Source organism: Macaca nemestrina, chromosome 6 (genome assembly GCF_043159975.1).
Source record: "Macaca nemestrina isolate mMacNem1 chromosome 6, mMacNem.hap1, whole genome shotgun sequence".
NCBI lineage: Eukaryota > Metazoa > Chordata > Mammalia > Primates > Cercopithecidae > Macaca > Macaca nemestrina.
In genome coordinates this window covers 172,199,103-172,223,086 of record NC_092130.1, presented here as the reverse complement: position 1 = coordinate 172,223,086, position 23,984 = coordinate 172,199,103, and the positions used below count along the sequence as shown (strand labels likewise).

At 43.1% G+C, this 23,984-nt stretch overlaps 1 protein-coding gene across 6 annotated transcripts in view; it reads right to left on the bottom strand.

Moving 5' to 3' along the window:
- Positions 1 to 401: 401 nt before the first annotated feature.
- Positions 402 to 23,984, bottom strand: part of LOC105489489 (semaphorin 5A) — a 512,498-nt gene continuing 488,915 nt past the window's right edge. For 5 of the 6 annotated variants that reach the window (XM_011754312.3, XM_011754314.2, XM_071099105.1 and 2 more), the window contains 5 exons: positions 16,478 to 16,648; positions 14,271 to 14,426; positions 12,815 to 12,862; positions 6,776 to 6,987; positions 402 to 4,712 (listed from right to left, as the gene is read on the bottom strand). In XM_011754312.3, coding sequence (XP_011752614.2) covers positions 4,593 to 4,712; positions 6,776 to 6,987; positions 12,815 to 12,862; positions 14,271 to 14,426; positions 16,478 to 16,648 — 707 coding nt within the window. In that variant the 3' untranslated portion in view covers positions 402 to 4,592. The remainder of the gene's footprint in view (positions 4,713 to 6,775; positions 6,988 to 12,814; positions 12,863 to 14,270; positions 14,427 to 16,477; positions 16,649 to 23,984) is intronic. The other variant, XM_011754315.3, reaches the window with a different exon arrangement.

Genomic DNA, 23,984 nt, shown 5'->3' with positions numbered 1-23,984 from the left:
TACCTGTTGCCTCTGGTTCTGTGTTCTAGAGCCATCTCTTGAGATAGAAATGCTGAGGTCAGTGGAGTTACCCCCAACGCCACATACAAGAAAACCCCATTGAAATGTAAACGACACCCGGAGCCTAAAGAAAGCTGATGGCCCAGGGACAACGTTGATGACTAAATATCTTGACAGTATTGGGGAAATATTTATGATTTATTCTAAAAGCAAAAGGAACACTGCAAATAAGCAAATGAATATTTGTAAATTCAAATGCCAACAAGGCTGTGTTTAGACAAAATGATTAGCTAAGTATAGACTTGATATATGTTTAAGGTAAAATTCCCTTTGATATTCGATTATATGCTAATGGATCCTCTTAGAGGGCCACTTGGGGACATGGAGAATGTTATTGAGACTTTGCTTTTTTTTTTTTTTTTGAGACATGGTCTCTCTCTGTCACCCAGGTTGGAGTGCAGTGATATGATCTCAGCTCAGTGCAACCTCAACCTCCAGGGCTCAAATGATCCTCCAGCCTCAGCCTCCCAAGAAACTGGGACCACAGGCGTGCACCACGATGGCTGGCTAATTTTTTGCATATTTTGTAGAGACAGGGTTTCACCATGTTGCCCAGGCTAGTCTCAAACTCCTGAGCTCAGGTGATCCGCCCACCGTGTCCTCCCAAAGTGCTGGGATTATAGGCATGAGCCAGGGCACCCAGCCTTTGTCCATGACTTTGACAGCATGACTCACTAATTCTACCAGAGACTCCAGTGGGAACACTCAGCAAAATAGGCTCTGACTCCCACAATTTCCATTCTTTTGCAGATGAATGAGGAAGAAAGGACGCCCTTGACTAAAACTGTGGCACTCAGGGCAGTTGATCCTGGCAGAGTCCAAGGGTCAGACCCATGGACCTGTGAAGTGGGCCACCGTTTCTGGGAACTGTCCATAGCACTCACAGAGGTAACCAGGTCCCACCTTTCATGTCACCTACTTATCCAACTGTTTCCTTCATTTGCTTCTTTTCTATTTGCCATCACCTGTGACCCGATGGGGCCAGACCCCTGGTTCATCCCAGACCATATGCACATATGAATGGACTCTCCCTAGGGACAGAGGTTTCTCCCCGGCAGGGATGCCCTCACCTTCATTCAATGTTCATCATCTCTTTTCAATTCTTTTAGAACCTCAGCCCCACACAAACACATTAAATGCTCTTTATTTCCCTCAAATATGAATGCTAACTCTAGCGAGAGTCTACTTGAACAGGCTTAGGGAAACATCTTTACACATATGAGGAAGCTGAGATGCCTCATATAAGTCACAAAAAGCAGCAGCATAGAAATATGCTCGGAGTGGAATGGGGAGTTCTGGAAGGAATGCCATGAGTCTGAAGACTGTGGCTCTTCCGTGCGGTGGAGCCTGACCATGTGCCCCCGAGTTCCTTAGAATTCACTAAGTCCATATCATTCAGAGGTTACAAAATCCCAGTTTTCACCAAAGTCACATGTCCCTGGAGCTAAAGGAAGCCCACGTGTTGTACAGTGTACAGAAATTCTGTTCTCCTTCCTGTAAACTGTCAGTACACTGTAAAATCAATATTAGATGGTGATGAGTCTAGCCTCAAGAAAGGACCCTGAATAGCACTGGGAGTCACTTTCAAAGAATTTAAATGTAAGACTAAAGCCAGCTTCCTCGTGAAAACCAGCCAATCTCCAACTGTATTCAGAAATAACTTTAGAAGTTAAATAGTGATTAATGTCATTTTACATCAGGTGCAGACAGGTGTAGCTTAAAACTATTTGTTGCTTTTTGTTCCACTTGTACCAAAAACAAAAAAAAAAAAAAAGAAAAAGAAAAAGAATAAGGGAAGAATTAAAGAAGAAAGGAAAGAAGAAAAGAAGGCAGGAAGGAAGAACAAAAGGAGGGAATGAAGGACAAAAACAAAGATAAAGAGAGATTGAAAAGGTCATTCAGGAATTTAAAATGTGAACCACAAAGTTTCACCAGGACTCCCAAACAGCCCAGTCCTAAGGAAGAGCGGCTTTATGAAGGAGGTTCCAACACAGGGGAGAGATCGCACTGTGAAAGCCCAACGTGGAAGGGTTCACTCATTAAGCGTGGAGTATGGAGCCAGAACACGTGAACGGGAGCTACACAGTGATGGAGAAACACAACTTATTCCACAGCTGGTAAAAATACTTAGAATATACCTGAAATTATCTAAACACTTGCTATTCTGTCAAATAAAAGAGAGAAAGAAAGGAAGAGAGAGAAACAATGTTCCTGTGAACAATGTGGTAGGAAACAAAAATGGGATTCTTTTGCAATGCTAATTTCAAAGGTTTATATTATTAACAACACGAAGATCCTGTAGCGAGGGAGGGTGTTTTCCCAAGTCACTGCAAAATATTCATTAAAGACCAGCTTCGATGGCATTTAGAAACCATTTCCCATCAATTCCAGTGAAGTATTCTTGAAATATTAGAATTCTCTTTCCCAGGGAAAATAAAATGTCCCTTTAAGCTTACAAAATATTAGGGAAGAAGACTAAAAAATAACTAAAATGTGCTACATAGTGATTTTTTTTTTCTTACAAGAAAGTGATGAGATGAGTTGAAATACCTGATGAAAATCCAACCTAGGAACAATTAGAGAACAAGCTGGCTAGATTTCCCCTACTGAGTATGGGCTTTGATCATGTGTATATAGACAGAAGACTCTGACATATGAGGAATGCGTGAGAGGCAACATGAAGTCCCCACTGCAAAGACCCTGAATGTCATTTACTTGCAATCCAAAAGAACTTACAGAGCCCACCTGCCATTTCAATACCATGTCATTTCTGTAAATTTGGGTATATTTATATTTTGAACTCAACAATATTCATTATTAAACATAGAATTCTTCTAACACTTTCTGAAATTGTTTCTTTAAATTGGAAACTAGGGTAAGGGTAAAAGCACATATGCTAATAAAATTCTGTGTTCCTTAGTACCCCTACTATATATTTTTTCATAGATCTGAAGGTTCATTTGTCAGTAAGAACACATTTCCATGTCTACCCAGGACTTTATCACATGCTCAGAGGCATCAGATGAACTTTTTCAGTCATGTTATTATTTTCAATATTTATTCAACTAACTGCCATATGTTATGTATCAGTTGTTTGTGAGAAACGTATATATTTTTTTCCGGGGACCTCTGTGAATGGTGTTATCACACTCTTAAATGCTTATCGATGATCAATGATGAGACCACAGGGATCCCAAAAAACCCTTACTTCCAGCTATCCTGACTTTCCAAGGTGCATCTTGAAATGCTGTTGCCTCCATGCAGGGAGAGGCGAGGGTGGATGGACTGGGTGGGTGGGAAGGCAGCACTGAAATAAAAGAAAAGGCACCCAAGCTGAGCATCTCCTGCTCCCCTGGCCTGGAGGCAGCAAGTAACAGCAGAAACTGGGGGTACCACTTCGTATGGACTTGGTGGACTCCAGAAAGCCAGCTTTACATGGCATTAATGCTCTTGGTAGGGGCTGATTGCCCACACATTGGTTATATCAGAGAGATGAAAAATAAAACATTATCATTAATATCAGTTCTTTCAATATTCTCTATAACATAAAAAAGTTGCTTTTAGTTATAATTTAGTATTTTCAATACTTTCACTAATTGACATCATAAATGTTCAAGACTTTTCTTTGCAGGGAGAGAGGAGGTGTGGAGTCTATCCAAATGCTAAGTAAGTGGTTGGTTATTTTACAGACTGGCTCTTCAGGACATTACTATGGACCAGACGGGTGGGCTTCCAGGTCAACAGCATGGCAAGGAACTTCCTAGAATGCCATGAAATCCAAAAGTCAGAATAAGGGGAGTTTTGCAGCAACCTGCAGAACACATCCACGCTTCCTTGCGCCTGCGCCTCTGCTCTGCTCCCTCCACCAGCAATGGCACAGAAACTGCATCAGGAGCAAGGTGAGATGCCTCACAGTCAACGGTAACCTCTGCAGATGTGGGCCAGGTAGAATTCCTGCGCTTCCCAGGCAAGATGAAAACACACAAGCTGCTTCCAAGAATCCCATAGCTTTATCCAGATTTGGGAAGTTGGGCGATCCATGGTGAATAATTGTTTGGCCACATTCTTTTTCTTCATGTTTTGAAATATTATGGACCTAAGCACTTCTTGTGGAGGGAGCAGGTCTTTCAGAAAAAGTGCCTATTTTCTTGAATTAAAACATCATGAAGATTTACACCCCAAAGCAAGAAGACATTCATATTTCTAAAGACTCCTTCCAATGTGGGTGGCACATTTATAAAATAAAGCTCAAAAAACAAACCAAGGGACTTATCAGAAAAATAGGATGAACACAATTAAAAACTTCACACCCTGACTCATTCAACAACGGTCAAGATTTTCACGATGTCCTATTTCAATTTTTGTTGCTTTTAAAACTGTGTATTTTTGGCAGCAATGGGACACTCTGGTGGCTTGAAATGCACTTGAAATGTATCCAAACTTCAACTCTGAAGCCTCAGAAACATGGGCAGTCATGGGGCACAGGCCTTGAGGAACTGGGGATTTACAAGAAGCCAAAAACATAAGAACTGTTAGTACTCATCATAATTATTGAGATCTGTAAAGTAGGCGTTAGAATAGGTCTTCCCAGTGAGATGTGGGTTGAAGTATTTGTTTCTTTCCTCTAGGATCAAGTTGTTTTTGTTAAATGCCTGGAAAATATATTTAAAAAAAAAAACAGGTTTAAGAATGCTAAGTAAACGAGGATGACTATTATGTTGAATTTGAGCTCTCTGCTAAGGCTCCATTATTTTAAAATATGTTTTCTTATTTATTTGCTTCCCCAGATGATTTGCCTCATGGAGGACTTGCCTAATTACCAGAATAAGGTTGGCAGTTTGTGATATCTTCTGGTGAAGTTTTCAACTTTAGCTATGAAGTTACGAAGAGAAGCAGGGGGTTAGAAAACCCAATTCTAAATCTCTAGAAAACCTAAAACTCTAATGATTTCAAATTCACAGACAGTTTGAATGTAACTGAATATATGTAACTGAATTCATATTCATATAACTGAATAGATATGTAAGTAGCTTTCAGATGACTGTGGGTGCGTACATTTATCAGAGACCTTGATGGAACTTATTTAAGTAAGGGCATCAGGTTTCAAATGCCTTAATTGCTTTTCATCCTGAACTTGTTAGAAGGTGATCACTGTAGCCATTTTCTGTGCATAGTCATTAAAGTCACCTGCAGTTTCAAAGAGCCTCAACTGAGCCAGATAGAAGATCTATATGGAGAGGAATAAAATGAAGATGAAGGAGGGTGCCCAGAGGCCATCTGTCCAGGATTAGTCTGGGCAAAGTATCAGAAAAATGTTCTGGCAGGATTCATTAAAGACTGGGCAGCTGTCTGTGCCTTCAAGGTCCTTTACCTTCATGGCAGAAACATTTCTGATTATCTTAAAAATGGCTGTTGAATCTTCAGTGGGAACACAGGACTGGGTAAATTGCCTTCTGATGCCCGTAGTAACAGTGACCAGAGACAAGATGGTGTGTTGGAATCACGCTCAGAGGAACCCTTTCCTTAAGATCCAAATTGTTTTGAAAGCTCTTGTTCATGGAAGAAGCTCGTGCTCCTCTTCTAGCTTCCTCCCTACTCTAGGGGCTCATTTCTGAGAGGCTAGGAAGGGCCTGTTATTAATTCCTGGTGTCCATTCCCCAGATCTACCATCTGAGTAAGCGGGGAGATGCTCATGGCTTGTGGATCTTGGTTTAAGCAGGGTCCAAGGGGAAAAGTTAATTGGCGTGTCTCCATCCAGGTGGTGGAAAATAGAGGCCATGTGGCTGAGAGGAGACAAGTATGGACATTGTGGCTCCTGGGACATAAGGTCTCCTAGCCACCTGAAGTCGCAAGGGCTAAAGATAGTCCTTATTCTCACAGAGGGAGAAAATTCGATTTCAAAGGAAACCACCACAGGAGAGAAAAGGCATCAAAATACTCCCTCCGAGTGTCATGGGAAACCAGGCACCTAGCAGGAATATCAAAATTTACTTACACTTAGCTCAGGAGATTTCCCTTCGTTCATGTGGGTAATAAGGGAGGTTGGGTGCAATGGACAGAAGCCTTTGACATCTTTCCAGCTACACCCTCACCTCTGTGTACACACAGTTAGAACAAAGCCTCATATTCTTTAGGACATTTAAACCTCACAACAGCAATACAGGAGCATGTACTCTCATATCCATTTTAAAGATAAAGAAACTAAGGTTCAAAGAAGTAAGTAACTTGTACTCTGAACCATAATGCGAAGTGCCTCAAGTAAAAACCACATTTATTTTCCTAGGCACTGTTCAAAGCATTTTAGATAAATGACCCCATTTAATTCTCATTATCTCCAGTTTATAGAGGAGAAAATGGTGGCTGAGTGAATGAGAAGAACTAGCACAGGTTTACCCAGGTATACTTGATGTCCACCCATGAGCCAGGCCTGTGAGGTTCTAAGCTGATACCCACCCCACTTCCTTCTCAGAATGTGAAGGGAACTAACCATTTACTCTAAACTCCCGGGTCACATCCTGGATTAATTACTCGTGGGGGAAATTAAGAACACACATCACCCAACGCCAGGTACAGCAATTTTACATTATGCAGAGTTGAAAAGCCTTTACTCTGCTTGAACATTATTTAAAGATCGTTTTTATAATAATAAAGGCAGGGTCCACCCGCCTTCTGTGCACACCTTCAGTGCACACCACTGTCGCTGCCGACTCCTTACCTTGATGGCCTCCACCGAGTCGTACTTGTCCAGTTTGTTGATGTGGTTGGTTATGCTGGTATTAAGGGGGGCGGGTGAGACGGGGTGGATGACAGTCGCATCGTGGGATTGCTGCTGGTACCGCTGGCAGTAGGTGTAGACGAGCAGGGTGAGGAGGCAGCCAAGGATGGAGCTGCTCAGCCCCACGGCGATCATGTGGAACATGTTGAACTCTAGGGAGACAGGAGCAAAGGGATGCCACACTTGAAAAGAACATCCTGCCTAGCTACTCCCAATGCTAGGATGAAAAGAGAAAGTCAAAATGAAAAGCCTCATCCCCATTCCCAAATTAAAGAAACCATCATTCTTAAGTATTTTGTTGGAAACATCGTGACCATCAAGAAACTTCTCCAGAGCGAGCACAGGATTCTTTTTTTTTTTTTTTTTTTTTTCAGATGGAGTTTCACCCTTGTTGCCCAGGCTGGAGTGCAATGGCGTGATTTCAGCTCACCACAACCTCCACCTCCTGGGTTCAAGTGATTCTCTTGCCTCAGCCCCCCGAGTAGCTGGGATTACAGACATGTGCCACCACACCCGGCTAATTTTGTATTTTTAATAGAGACTGGGTTTCTCCATGTTGGTCAGGGTAGTCTCAAACTCCAACCTCAGGTGATCCGCCAGTCTCGGCCTCTCAAAGTGTTGGGATTACAGGCAGGAGCCACCGTGCCAGGTGGAGTACAGGGTATTTTAAATTCATTCTCTTACGGATGATAGTCCTTTGGAGTGACCTTAAACTTTAATACACTGCCAGAAGCATTTTTTTTTATTTAAAGGTTTGCACAACAGTGTTCTTCTGCTTCAAGTTCAGCCTAATCCGTGGTGTGCAGGGTTTCTGCAGAAAAGGTTATTCGTGCTCCTCAATGGGTTGGGCCCCCCTGTGTGCAGCAGGGCTGTGTCCTGAAAACAAGGGAGAAGCAGCTACTCTCCCAACCTACTGCTCATCTGCAACCCAGACTGCTTTTAGCCCTCTCTCCATTTCGTCCTATTTAAAATGTTTTCTATTCACATAAACTCACACAGTTTCCATGATATTTTTTGAGTATGAATATGTACACATTAGAAAGTGCAAAAGGGTCTACAGGAAAAATAAATCCTTTTGTACAGGTAACTATTATAAGCACTTTCTCCTGTGCCCTTCCAGAGACACTCGGCACACACGTGTGCTGTGTGTGTGGTGTGAATACTCTCCTGTGTACCACTTTTTCTCACTTATGTTGTATTTTGAAGGTCTTGTCAAGAAAATGGTTGACTAAAGAGAAATAAGGGATTTGTGTTCAATCAATAAAATATGATCTTTTAAATAGTCATGAAATGACCTTCTTTTCTCCAATGTTTTCCTATTTAATGGCATCTCTTCTGTTTCATTATTTTCCTGGAGTTATGAATACAAAGCATTCAGAAAATTTGCCAGCATGGACTTATATCTCTAAAATAGGATTGGCTCAAGTGACATCAAGGCACCATACCAAGACCTGTGTTATGTCTGAGAAAACAACAAAGACAACAGATATTCCTTGTGTGTGTTGGTGAAATACTACTATTAAAGTTTCAAGCCTTTCCAGAAAGGAAGGCAGCATCTGGGCAGTGCCACAGCGCTGGGTTTCGGGAGAACTGGGTGAAGCAGAACAGGGCCTTATCTTCCTCTGTGTTGTCGGAACCAAGTGGCTGCTGCCCATGGGGTGCTGGCCTCATGTGCCACCTGCTCAGAGCACATCCTGAGGACACCAGCTTTCCCCCAGGGTGTCTCCACACACCACCAGGGTGAGGGGCGGTGTCACCAATACCTTCCCTGACCTGTCAACCCTGCACCCAGAGGGACAATTGGAGCTATGTGCTGAGCATCACTGCAATGCTGGCAAGTCTGCCTGGCTACAGAGCAAGGTTTTCCAGGCTCTAGAGATAATGAGAAGAGCCTGCGGGTTTGCCCCTGAACCCAGAGTCTGTGTGCATCTTAACCACCCCAGTCTCCTCCCCAGGGATTTTCTGAGCCACCTTCCGTGTGCTCATGATCCTCACCACCTGGAAGGGACTCCACCCTGCCAATGCTGACCCATGGGGCTCTAACACTTGGTGTCAAAAGGAGGGACACTGTTCACTGAGTGCCCACCAGACCTAGGCCTACGGGGCTCTGTTTGAGTACTTCCTGAACCTCATGTAACCCTCCAGTGGCTGAGAGGCCCCAGGGAAGCTGAACCTACAGTCAGGAGATGCCATCAAAGCCTCACCTGTGATACGTGGCAGAGGTTGGATATCTCTCTTTGTCCCTAAACCCTGAACTTTTCCCTCTAAGCTGTGCTCCTTGGCTGCTCCAGATGTGTTCCAGGACTTTGGAGCTGGATCTGCCCCCTTGGGTACATGGACACTATGAAGGGAGGCTGCCTTCCCTCTGACTCGCCGTCAGGCAGAACTCACAAGACAGTCCTGATCACTGAAGTCCCAGTGGACAATGCGGTTCCTAGCACAGGCGCCCAATGTAGTCAGCACTAAGGGCTGGATCATCCCGGACGACAGCACTAGAACATTCCACAAGCATCACCCACTCCCTGACAACCACCTCAGTTTTTCACTCGCAGCTTAGTTGGTCAATGGTTTCAGAATCTTTGGCCTTTCTTGACTCTGTGATGAAGCCTCTAGGGCTGGAGAACCACCAAACTGTGACAGCCGGATAAAGCATACAGGAGGCATTCCACCAGCAGCCACTGGGACTTTAACCATAACACTGACGCTGTACTTAGATAAGCAAGAGCTGATTTCACACAAGTTCTTACTTCTCTGTATTTCGGCTGCTAGCGCTCTCCAGGGTCAATGCCTTGTACCGAAGGAAATACTTCCTGCTGCACTGATAACTCATGTTTCATTATAACACAGGGAAGATGCATAATGGTCTCCATATGCAGATACTGTGTCACTAGTCAAATGAATCATTCCAGCAGGTGCCTGGGAAGGGCTGGGGCCAGCTGACATCTTTATGATGATTATATAGTCTTTGTGTCTCATGCAACTAAAAATAGCTCTCTAAGATGAAAAATTTCAGTGGAAGCACATTTTTCTGCATGGGGAAAGTAGTGCCCATTAAACCTCCTCTGAATGTGCTTACTGTAGTTCTTTCCTTTGAATATGATTTTCTGCTGTTGATTTTGATCAGTAAAGATGGAATACAGACCAACTACCTTGTTGGTTCAATTGGCTAATTTCCTGTACAAAGTTTGATTGATTTTCCAACAAAATGAAAACGAAATAAAGATGCCTATGTTGTCAAAAACATCCTTGCTAGGTAACTGTTTTCAACGATTAGCCCTACAATAAGATTCATCTAAACTGCCTATGCCATTGTGCCAGTGCCAGTGCCAGCAGCCTAAAGATCTAAACAAAACAAAACAAAACAAAACAAAACCATTCTGAATATCTCAGAGAAGTTCCACTTCCTGTGATTTAAGCAATAGCATCTCAAGGCTTGTGCAGCCATTAGGCACAGCTGGTTCAGACACACAGAAGTAGTATTTTAGGGTGGGGATGGGCTTTGCACAAGGTTCTCCTGGGTTCTCAAGGCCCTTGAAGGTCTTTCACAGGGTAACTCAGGCTCAGCGGGAGGAAAGTGAACTGCACATGTCTAGCAGCAGGCACAAATATCTAGCCAGCTCTGCTGAGGCATCAGCTGTTTGAGCCTCAGGCTCTCTATGGCCTCCCTGAGAATGGGAACGCTTATAAACTCTGCTCCACTCTTGACCTACACTGTCCTTGATGACAGCAGAGTCATGGACCCTGGGTGTTGTCCAAGAGTGTTACTTAACCAGGGCTACTGTGGCTCGAGCTTCCTGAGTACTTATTGCCTATGAGTACTTATTGTCAGGGCTCTTTTCCTATGGTGGGTTCAAAACTCACACTGGATCCCACTGGCTAAATTCCATGTGTGCACTTGGGCCAGTGACATCACCCCTCTGAGCCTCATGGTCTCCATTTATAAAATGCAGATTAAATACATAAGTACTGTTCCTTTTCTATAATTCCCAAGTGCAAAATCTCTGAAAAGTAATGTTTCATCAGTCATCTGGTATTAAAATGTCACTGACCTGACCCATTTTCTGCAGACCTGAGCAGAACTTCTAGGAAGACCCTTAGCATCTGCACTTTTTCAACATCTCACAGCAGCACTGTTAAGGAGATTGGTTGTAGAACAACCCCAGGTCCTGTGCAGGTGTTATGTAATTAGAGTAAAGGCCCTACATACCCTTCTACCATCTAGAAACTGCTGAGTTCCGAAACCCTTCTCTATCTCCAGAGGTGTTACATGAAGAACTGTGGACCCTGGTGCCTACATGAATGCTCCTTGTGAGGACCAAATGGGCTTTGCACCATATTCTTGTCTATAACATGTAAAACAGTGTAGAGCACACAATTATTGATCTAAAAACATTAGAGGGTACTAATTGGCATGATCATTTTTACGTGAACCGGTTGCATATTCATTTTGTTGTTGGATCCCATGTTAGCAACGGCCAGTTAGTGAACTCACTCCACTGACTGAGCTCAGACACCTAACATTGCCCTTCTGAGGCACTGGGGTCTCTGATGATATGATTGCTTGTCAGAGGGCCTGAGACTGCCTGGGTGCCCATCATAAGCTCAACGGTCTTTACAAAACTGACACAGAGCAGGTGTTCAGCAAGGTTTACTGAATGAATGAATGAATGAATGAACTAACAGACTGCTGACTGAGCAGACAGAATGTCACAGATAGTGAGCTCTTTTATTATTTATTTATTTATTTATTTTTGATACAGGGTCTCATTCTGTCACCCAGGCTGGAATGCAGTGGCATGATCTCAGCTCACTGCAACCTCCGCCTCCCAAGTTCAAAGATTCTCCTGCCTCAGCCTCTCCAGTAGCTGGGGCTACAGGTGTGTGCCACCATGTCTAACAAAAAATTTTTATAGTTTTTGTTAGGGATGGTGTTTCACCATGTTGGCAAGGCTGGTCTCGAACTCCTGACCTCAGGTGATCTGTCTGCCTCGGCCTCCCAAAGTGCTGGGATTACAGGCATGAGCCACTGTGCCCAGCCAGAAAGCTCCTAATCAAGGTAATTGACAATGGTAGTTAGGAATGATACATTCCTGAAACATGCCTATGAAGCTTCAGGTTCCATGTGAACATGTCAGAGGCAATGCCTGTTGGGCTGGGCTCTCTGGGACACCCTGTGGAATGGATTAGGAGAGCAAATGGGAGTCTATCATCATCAGTCACACATGTGGAAGTGAAGGTCTCAATGTAGGCACTGGCTTGGATTCCGAAAGGCGGACATGGGCTGTTCCTTGGTTGCTGGACAGCCAACCTCTCTGTCCAGGTATGTTCACAACACCAACAAGTACTTTATGGGTATATGTAAGGCACAGACTGTAAAGTCCAAATTTGTCATGGACTTGAATCAGATAATGTTGTCTTTGACATTCAGGGTGGCAGCGGGTTTGAAAAATTCCTCTAGCACTATGGGTATAACCTTATACCTCATTACAATTTAGTCATTTCAGTGGGTTGCAGATTGGAGGCTAGCTGCCATGGATTTGTTGTATAAATATAAACAAATTGTTTGAATTCTACTTTACTCATGAAACTAGCTATAGTGAATACCGAGACCACTGGTTCATAAAGCTTAGCATCCATCAGAATCACCTGCAGGGTGAATTGAACCACCGACTGCTGGGACCTTCCCAGGGAGGTCCTGATTCTGTGGATCAAGGTGGGTCCTGAGGATCTGCATTTCCATCGAGTTCCCAGGCCATGCTCTTGACGTGGGTCTAGGCACCCCACTTTGAGAACCACCAATCTGCACATCAAATATTGACTATTAGCATTTATGCCATGGTAGAATGCCTGGGATCCATGACTTTCTCCAGTGTTTCATTCTTGGCCAAGAGGCAGAAACATTATAGAAAACATGCAGGAAGGGAAATGATTAGAATATATCAGTATACCCATTACAATTACTTAAAAGGAATAACGTACCTCCACACCTTTTCTCTTCTACGCTACTGGATCTTGCCACAGATACTTCTGGAAAAAAAAAAGTCAAATCACAATGTGTAAAAGGTGTTGGGAAGACAGTTCATGTTCATGCTTCATGTATGTTTGTCTAATGATTCTGAATTTCATGTGACACCAAGTTTCAAAAGCCTGATTAATTACCAGAAAAATTCTACTTGTTCGTTTGCTTGTTTTAACCAACATGATATGGATTTGGCCAAATCACCTTGACTGGGGAGAGATAAGATTCATTTATCACAGAAAGATAATGCTATGGTCTCTCGGGTTGGAAGCAGGGAATGTGCTCATTTTCCATTACAAGGTGTCCTGCCACGGGGGAACCCCCTGCTCTGCCCAACACACAGAGTACTCGTGTGGTATTCTTGCTTCTGAGACTTGTTCCATCAAAGCCAGTGTTGTCACCTTCCCAGCAGAGGGACGGCCCATTCACCAGAGCTCAAGGACGTCTCCAGAACAAGTTAAGTCCCTCTTCAGGACGTCCCTGATCTCTTTGCATGCCACATGTGAAACCCACAGCAGGATGCAGAGAGAGGCCACATCTCCGACGTGTTTTAACTCCCGAGGATAAAACATCACTCAGGAGTCTAGAAACACCATCCTTTCCTGTACTGATTTTTTATTAGACAACAAGAATTAAAAATATGACTATGGTTAAAAAGGAAAACAGTAACAACCACTCTTATAGTTCTGTGTCATACATGATTGAGGTATGGTGTCCTAATTTTCTCTAAAATAGTATCTTCTACACAGACGAAAGAACACAAATAAAACTGGCTTATAGAATTCAACTCTACTATTTATTTGTAAGAGGCTGGTTCACGTAACAGTCCTAAGGCACACAGTGGACATATGCGCAATGATTTATGCATTCGTATAACACCTTGTTACAGTGAGCGTACAACAGGTGACCAGCTATCACCAACAACTATGACTTTACCATGAAAAGCTGGTAGAATGAGGGCCAACCTCTTCTCCAACTGGAGAATAATGATGCATTTCTACCTTCCCAAGTATATTAAAGATTGCATAAAGAGAATGGCACTTTTTCTCCGTGCACCAGTGCATACACAGAGAGCACTGCCTAAACATTTAACCTAATGTTAAAATAAGCAAATAACCAAATCAGACTTAATAATAACCAAATATTTTCATTTTTTGAGCAAAGTCTTCTGATTGTATTATAGTCAATAAACTGCAAAAGACACTTTGCCTAAGAAATCTTAAACTCATGAACTGAATTCATGTTTAAATCTGCAGTTATCTATAGACCTATATTTTAAACATCCTAAACCACAGGGCTTGATAGAATCATTTCTATATCACCAAATAAGCCAAATACAACTCTGACCGATGAATCATTTTCTCTCTCCATGTTGGAAGTGGTTTTGTTCTTACTGATAGATACCTCTGCTCTTACCTGGGATGAAATTAGAGTCAAACACACACGGCCGGCTCTCCGTGGTGTTCCCGGAGCACTGGCTGCCCACGGGGAACAGGAGGATGCACTGGCGGGCACGGACTTGGACACCAGAAGCTTCACACTCAGACCAGTCTGACCACTCTGACCAGCTCTCTGCAGAGATCAGAAGAGGGGAGTTGGGGCGGAATGGCCAATAAGCTCAATCATCCTGGACTCACTGGCAAGTTACATATGTGATTTCTAGATTCCATAGCATGTTTTAAATGGTTCTGTGCATCAGTAAGATGTAGTTGTATCATCTAACAGGTCCAGTACATACAGTACACATGAGGATGAATAAAAATGCCTGCGCTGGTATATATCTGATCAGATATCATGTGCTTAAAATAAATTTCCTAAGACCCACATTATTTTAACGTTGTAAAGTAATTGTATTTATACACTCAATAAGTGAATCCATGAGACCCAGCTGTGTGTGTACCATCAGCAGCAGAGGCACCTAAGTCATCAATGCAGGTGCCATTTCCCTATGGGTAATGCTCCCCTCAAAGAGCGTCAAATGCTTTCCTGAAAATTCTCCACTTCCTCTGTGCTCAGGCAAGAGAAGTAATTGTGTGCTCATGAAGGTCCCAGGTTGCTCAAAGGGAGTCTGAGGCTACACAATTACTTTCTCTTCCGTCATAAAAACAATTCCTCAGAGTCAACATGCCAAAATCAGGCTACCTTTAAGGTAGAATTCATCTTATCTCGTGTCTGCTGTCTCTGAAGAGATAAGGTCAATGCATAAGTCTCGGGTCAAGGCCAAAAGATGGGCATTGACAGGAAACTTCACCCCGAAGTGGAACATTTACCAGGATTTGTGAAATTCACCCAGCCATACAAACGTGTGAAAAGGAAGAAGTAACACTGCTATATAAGTAAGAGGGTTAAAAAAGTAAACTCTCAATATTGTTTATGAAATTTTAGCCCGGCTAATAAAGTATTTTTCCATGCAGTTTGCTTTTCCCCCCTTTTTAAATAGAAGCGTCCACTTTGCAGTGGCAGGGAAAATTTGAAAATCAAACTTGTGTGTTGCTCGAGGTAAAGGGTACAATATTTCCTTAGAAATGCAGAAAGTGTCAGTTTTTGGAATGACAGTGAGAATCTGGCTTCAAGGCCCTTTTCAATATACATAGAACCTTCTAGAAAGATGTGCAGGAGCAAGCTAAAAACAAAAGTGTGTGTTTCAATGTCAAAGTTAGACCAAGAAAAGAATAGCTCATTTTCATTCCAGGTGGTTCCTTCATGTCAGTAAACCAAGCTATTTCTGGTGGTGGAGTCCCTGGGCACCTACATCAGCCACAGGGAGCTTGGAGCCAGGAGCTCCCACACCCACGGGCCCATGTCTGGCTCCTGTGAGTTGCACTTCACAGCGGTGCTCCCTGCTCCCCACCCTGATTTTCAACAACAAAACCTCAGACTCCGTTATTAGGCTGCTGGCTTTAAGAATGCTTTGCTATCACCAGTTTCTGTGGTTTGCTGTGCTCCTCCTCTTACTGATTTGATGTCTTGCTTTTTCTTTCCTTTAATTGAACTGCCTCTAAATTACAGCCCATTGCCCATAGATGAAGCATCCCCCAAGAGTGCTTAGTGTCCTCCTGTCACATTTTAGAAGTCATTCCTGGAACACAGGTCTGGAGATCTTTGGAAGGCACGTGGCTGCACCCAGGCTGGTTTTGAGACAAAAAAGCTGCAGGCGATTTCCCGACTCAGACCTCCAGACTCGGAGCGGGGCAGTACAAATGCTCGTTCTTTCCCACATTTCCTTGGACTTTCTCTCTCCCTCCACACAGCAAGGTGTTGCCTGTGGGTCACTAGTGTTATTAGCAAAGTCAAGAATAAATTGGAATGCTGATGTTTCCTAATTAGGGAGATTGGGTGTTGTACCAAGCCACAGATTCAGAACTCGTGTTTGAAGCCTTTCGCCCTCTCCCATTGCTGGGCTACAGGCTTCGAACACAAGTTCTGAATCTGTGGCGCAGTGAGAACTGCCTTATTATAGATGCTATGTTTTAAAGTCACTTCAAGGGTAATAGCATGTTGTTAACTTGTCCACCCCTCTTTCAGTACTTACTGGGATGGGGTATTATCAACTTCACCATTTATCCATTAAGGAAAGAGGCCAATTTGTCCTAAAGCTGTGCAATAGGTGGGGTGCCGCTTACCTGGGCAGGGCTGCGTGTTGCAGAGTGCCTCTTCTGTGTGCAGCCCCAGGCAGATGTCCCCTCCATAGGCCGGGGCTGGATTGGAGCAAGAGCGGGTCCTCATATAGTGTCCACCGCCGCATGTTGCTGAACATTTCGTCCAGGGGGACCAGCAAGACCACACGCCATCCACTGTGAAGGAACACAACGTCACAGCCCTTCCGTAATCCAATCCCAACCAAGTGAAAGGAGTTACTAAATGGAAGCCAAGCGGATTCTGTTTAGTAAGGGAAACAAAATGCAATCTGCACTCCAGGAAGGCTTCCGTGCATCGGCGCACGTAGCAACGAGGCTTCTGACCCCTCGCAGGGCTGCATTTGGAGTCTTCCTCTTGGTGACAGATCTGGCTTTACAGATTCCTCCCTACACTTTTTCAGTTCCCTTTATTCATTCCTTCAGAAAATATTTCTAAATCTGTCGTATCTAAGTACAAGCATGACAGCAGAGCACAAGAGGTGTCATACTAATTTCAGCCCCTGAGAACAACCGTGAACCACCTTGTACGGTTATGATGTAAAGCCCCAGCCAGTTCTCACCTTTGCCATCTAACTAGCCAGACAAGACTTAAAGCCAAGGTAAGTAGCTCAAGTCACAAGCTCCTTTACTAATTGGAGTATGGTTTACTCCTTGACAGTGGGATAGAGAAAAGCTAATGGGTCCCATGAGGAAGGCAACTGAAGAATGCTCGGTAAATTCAGGCACAAAGTGACCAAATTAAGTACATCCACACAGACTTGACACTATGTTTAAATCACTACAGAGAGGAATCTGAAAATCTGCAGCCATATGTCGGGTTAGCTATTAAGGGTGCAGTTTTACAATGTGAACATTAGGCCGAACTGGTTCCTTGACTAACCATTTCCATGACAGCTCATAATCCAGCACATGTCTCTGCCTGCTCAAGTTAGTCTCTTGAATTCTTTAGACTGGGCTCTTGGTACCTATAGACTGGCCTGCCAAATGCTGCGGTCAGGTGGCCCACCTGAATCTGGGAGACTTTAAGACTCAGTCCTTTATTAGCTGATCTTGCTAAAACCAAGACCTCATGTTGGCTTGGGCTTGTGACAATGTCAAATATGATTTTCTCTTTAGCTAACTCCTGACTCTGCCTCTCTCTTGCTAGCCATACCTTCCCTATTATTGCTGAGTCCCAGGACAAAGCTACAGGATTTTGTCAAACAAGGTGTTAGATCCTAATCACGAGTTAAGCACCAATCATAAACACGGCCAACTCAATTAAAAAGCTGAGGAGAGACTCACTATTGCTATATGTAAAGAGTGTCATAGTTTAAAGTTCTTTGTAGCCTACACAAAGAAACAGGAGCAACTATGACAGAGGGTGCCAAAATCATTCAGGGCATAAGATTGTTTTAGCTAGAATAACTTAGATTGTATTTTAATACGGCTGTCGTGATATATTACATCATTATGGTGTAATGTTTCTTTTTAGATATTGGCAAAAGTAAAAAGAAAGCATTTTTGAGAAACCAGAGCAAAAATATCATCTTTATGACAATATTCTAATTTGCAGAAAGTAAAAAGAAAACAAAAATATTTAAACCCAATTTAGAAATAAGTTTGCAATCTAACTGGAAATTGTGTGATTCAATAGTTTACACAAACTTGCAGAATTCAACAGTATTTTCCCTAAAAGTTATTCAGTATCTCAGACAATTACAGGAACTGATCAAGTATTTGATACTGGCTGTAATATCAGCAATAAAAAAGGCAGGCATGTGTTTTCTTAGAACTTTTGAATTTTAAAAAACTCTCTCCCATATCTGTCCTCACTGAAGGAAGCACTTGCTGACAGTTTTTCCCTGTTTGCAACCTAAACTGGAGCTTGGCCTCCAGGGAGTACCCTTGCATACCCATGTGCCAAGGCAAAAATAAGTCCTTGTGACTTATAGTAATGGCAAGTGTCTTAGATCTTGGCTGTCTAAATGCGTACAAGGCAGCTCAGGGCTCAGAAGGGTCTAATGTGTGCCCTAGATTGTGTCAGGGCCTGATGTACAACTAACCATGTGTTCTGAAGATCTCTGTATGGCATGATGAACCTGCAGATGAGTGGCTGACAAGTATATGAAAAGATGCTCAGCATCATGAATCAACAGGGAAATGCAAATCAAAACCACAATGACCATCACCTCATACCTGCCAGAATGGCTATTATCCAAAAAACAAAAGATCAGTGATGGCAAGGATGTGGAGAAATTGCAGCCCTTATACACTGTTGGAGGGAACGTACAATGGTGCAGATGCCTTGGAAAACAATGTGGAGGGTCCTCAAAAAATTAAAAACAGAGGCCGGGTGTGATGACTCACGCCTGTAATCCCAACATTTTGGGAGGCCAAGACAGGTGGATAACCTGAGGCCAGGAGTTCGAGACCAGCCTGGCCAACATGGTGAAGCCCTGTCTCTACTAAAAATACAAAAATTAGCTGGGCATGGTGGTGCACGTCTGTCATCCTCACTCCTCAGGAGGCTGAGGTAGCAGAATCGCAGGAACCTGTGAGGCAGAGGTTGCAGTGAGCTGAGATGGCGCCAGTGTACTCCAGCCTGGGTGACAGAATGAGACACCATCACAAAATAAAATAAAAAATAGATAAAGAGAGAATTATTGTAAGATCTAGCAATCCCACTTCTGGGTATATAACCAAAAAACTGAAATTAGGATCTCTGAGAGACATCTGCATTCCCATGTTCACTGCAGCATTTCTCACAATAAGCAAGATTTCAAAACAACCTAAATGTCCATCAAGAGATGAATAGATAAAGCAAATGTGGGAGGTGCATACAATGAAATATTATTCAACCTTAAAAAATGAGATCCTGCCAGATGCAACACCATGGATGAACCTAGGGGAGGACATTATACTATGTGAAACAAGTCAGACACAGAAAGACAAATAATATGTCATTCCACTTAGATCAGGTATCTAAAATAGTCAAACTCATAGAAGCAGTGAGTAAAATGGTGGTTGCCAGGGACTAGGGGAAGAGGGAAATGGAGAACTGCTGTATAGCTGGCATAAACTTCCGGTTATTCAAAATGAGTCAGAGCTAGAGATCTACTATACGTCGTTGTATACCTATACTTAACAATACCATATTGTGCATTCAAAAACCTGTTAAGAGTGTAGGTAGATTTTATGTTGAGTGTTCTTACCACAGCAAAAACAAAAACAAAAACAGAGACTAAATGGGCTCATTTCAATGGTTCCATAATCATGCAACATCTAATGATCTCACACCAGGAAGCTGATGTACATAATATACCCTGTGATATTTCAAACAGTATTTATTCCTGTCCACATTTCTACTAACATGTATGCCAATGTGTATGTGATCTAGTCTAATAAATCCTCTTCCCACACACACACCGACTGTCCATCTGGTATCATGGTAAATTCTCCTGGCACAGGATTGTTAAACAGAGAGAATGGAGTTGTTGTTTGAATAATCGTTTAAGAGAGCATTTGGAACAGATCCAGTTGCTGAAATATTCCCACTTGGGAGTTCAAATTGCAAGATCACACTCTACCTCCACCAATTTCAACAGTCAAATAACTGGGGAAATGGATGTTTGTAGTACAGAGGGAACTCAAAGGAGGCCTGGAACCGCGTCCTCACTCTGTCCGGGAGTTGCTTAGTCTGCAATTGCCCTACGTCCCCAGACCAATCCTAATGCGGTGCTTGCTTTCTGTCCTCTCGATCCTGTCCTGAGGTTACAGGTTTCAACCTACATCATGGAGCCATGATGTAGGACATTGATTATTGTACTAACAGTTCATATTAGAAAGCATTTCTAAAATAGATATTACAGAATACAAATCTTAATGAAATAGTCTTCACCGTGAGGGAGCCTGTACAACCTGGTGGGGAAGTAGAAAGTTGCAGAGCCAAGAAAACAAAACAAATGTAAGCCACTGTGCAAGGCACAGCATGTCAGGGGCCTGAGCGAGGCTGAGCCACTAAAATAGATTTTTTTTCCCCTGCTATGTGAACTCTACCGGACTAAAAAAAATAACATTAGTAATAATAATAATTAAAATAATAAACTCATTCAATTATTCCATCTCCTTCCTCACAACTGCCCTGGGGGTTGTTCCAGAAATGAATGACTTGAGGCACAGAGAGGTTAGGTCCTAGGCAAGTGAGTGGGAAGCTGGGGCTGGAACACTGGCAGGCTGGGCACAGAACCTGACACACAAGCACAGGTTATGGCTTCCCATAATTCCTCCCATGTTGCTAAAAATCACATAGGAATCTCCTCATGGCTTGAATCAACACCTAATTTAGCTCAAGAAACACTGGTTCATGGGAAGATCAGACAAACAAACTCAGGCTCAGATCCATGGTGCTTTCAAGGAATCAAAGCAATTAATTATAGGAAATTATTTTTGATAAAATGAAATTTATACACGAACTGACTTGCTAGAAGAAGATAACATTCTTGTTGTAGAGATTCTAGCTAAATATTCCACCCACTACAGTAAGATGAAAAACAACGGCAGTAACCAATATACAACTGCCAGAGATCTAAATAGAAAAGTAAAAACTAAATAACTAAGGTTTGCACAACAGGCTTCCTGTGTGTGATCAGAGATGTGAAGCCCTTCACTCACAGTCTCTCAGGACATGGGCAAATGTGGTATTGATTCTCCAGCATACTGAGGTCTGGACTACATAGGTTTGCACTGCAGGATGGCTATGCTCTCTGCTCCTAAGGATCTCTAAGAAGAAATTTCCTCCACCCACTGCCCCCTGCCTGGCTCCACTTCAAAGTATGGACTCAAGGACTCCAAGAATGAAAAGGAAGAGAGGGTTCTGAGCACACCAGAGATGCCTAAGAGATTTGTCTACAGGACACACAACTGCCAGAATTATTCTTTTGATTCAAAGAGTCTGTCTCTCCATTAGATTTAGTGTTTCCTCCCCCATAGAATTATTTTTGCAAAATACAAAACAGAACCATCTTAGTTAAGTCTGATGAAAAGAGTTTGTGTTTACTTCATTAGGTTTTATGGGGTCTAAGCCAAACTCTGAGGTTACTTTCCTCTTAGCTGAACATTACTAAGCAACAAAAAAACATCTGCTGTCTGTACCTTTGTAGGTCAAGGTCTGGAGTCTTTAAGGCTAAATCGAATATGCATTGAGGAAAAGGAGTAAAGGAGAAATAATTAGCTATTTCTCAATGCTGGGGTAAATTATACAGGTGAAGGTGAATAAAATGATCATTTCAGCATGGGCTTGACTTAGAAACCTTATTAGAGTTTATTATGCACATTAGTCTTAGAGGTAACATTTTTTCATTGATTAATTTAAAATGTATTTTTACATTCTCTGGTTTATTTTATTTCTATTTTGAGACAGAATCTCACTCTGTCACCCAGGCTGCAGTGCAGTGGCATGATCTCAGCTCACTGCAAACTCCACCTCCTGGGTTCAAGCAATTCTTCTGCCTCAGTCTCCTAAGTAGCTGGGATTACAGGTACATGCCACCATGCCAGGCTAATTTTTTCTTTTTAGTAGGAATAAGGTTTTACCATGTTGGCCAGGCTGGTCTCAAACTCCTGACCACAAGTGATCTACTCAACTCAACCTCCTAAAGTGCTGGGATTACAGGTGTGAGCCACCGTGCCTGGCTGATTTATTCTCATATTTAATTTTAATGAGGAAAATATATTTTAAAATAAAATACACTGTCCATTTGTAATTATCCACTATGAACCCAACAGGGTTAGAAAGGAGTAAATTCGCAGTGGAGAGTATCCTAAATGAGACAGGAATTGGCCTCTAACTGGCTTCCTGGTGACTGTGCAGCTCAGCATTCACACCCCTAGCACTTCCAATCCTCCCTGCTGGGTTATGCCTTGTCATACGTTTAGGAATTTCCCAGGCAGGGGAAGCACCACTCAGCCCTGACTCACCCACTGCCTAGTGCAAAGTGACATGGGCCACTCTGAATGACTCCACAACACTCTGCAGAATCTTGGCTTTTAAAAAGAAAATGAGGACAGAGTTATTTCAACATATTAAAGTTATGTATACATGGTATTGGCTTGACCACTAAATAACTAAAATGAGAGCAACCAACAGATCATGTTAATAGAGTGTCTCTGAGATGAGTGGTGACCCTCTGTACTTGTGCACTAGGACAGCATCCAAGTGTCTGGAGGAATCTGCACATCCTATCCATGGCAACAAGGATAGGGTCTGGAGCCCAGGGAGACAAGGGTGGGTGGAGGGACCCTGACATTCCCATGACGTCTGCCCCTGTTCCAGTTTATAGCATGGACCTGAGTCTAGCGAGCTCGCCCACAGGATTCCTCTCAGCCCCCAGAGGAGGACTCCTTCCACTGGGGCTATGGGAAAGAACAGTTCAGTGACCTTTCCCAGCCTCTCAGCATCAGCTTGGCTGGGAAAGCTGGGTGGGCAGAGGACGAGTCTCCTGAGGCTGGAGAAATTCAAGCAGAGACACCCTAGGAGGAGCCAGGCAGCTGATAAGAGCAGAAACATTATCGGGAGCCTCAGCTACAAATCTGGAAACTATATATTTTCAGTTTTATATACATGTTTATTCATCTATCCATTCATCCATCCACGTACCCAATCCAATGAATGGTCATTGAATATCTGCTACAAGCAAGTTTTTTGATGTAAGAACTCAGAAAGTTTTATCTACTAGAAATATGTTAATATTCTATGCCTTTAAAAATGTTGTATCCAGCTTCAGAATGAGCCTTCCTCCCAATTTCCCATCTCTGGTTGTCAATTTCACCAGCTCCTTTCTGTCCCTCAAGACCCAACTTAAGGGCAGCCTGCTTGCTGTAGCTGCCGTGATTTCTCCTTGGCGAAATCCACCAAGGGGCTGGCTCCTTGGTGGATACAGCCACTGCACCTGGTTGTCGTAAACTCAGTAGCCAGCCACCATACTGGGTTGACACTGCTCCCAGGATGCATCCTCCCTAAACTCTTAAGTTTCTTTCTGACCTGGATCATAGCACTGCATCTGTGTATACCCTGTAAACAGTGCACAGTCGGTTACTCAAAAATGTTTCCCGAGAAATGACATGAATGAAGAAAGATCAGTTAATCAACTCTTTGTCTCCTCATTATTAACAAACAATCCCTGATGGGTATTTCTAGTATATGCCAGGCCCCTACTGGGAGCTGAGGTCACTGCCATGAGTGAGACCATACCAGGAGTCCCTGTCCTCATGGAGCTTCACACAAAAGTCAAGGCAGCCTCCCCAGTCACAGATCGGCCCTCGGGATGGCCATAATGTGTGGGCCAAAGACCTTCCGTGGGTTCTGTACAGGACAGCAGGAAGTGGGAAGCTCTGGTGGAAGTGTTTCAGGTGCTAGGGACCCTGAGCTGTGGCAGGAGGAAGGCAGAAACAGGGGCTTGAATATTATAGGGAAAGACGGAGGAGCGTTTTGGGCATTGTCAGAGCAAAAGCC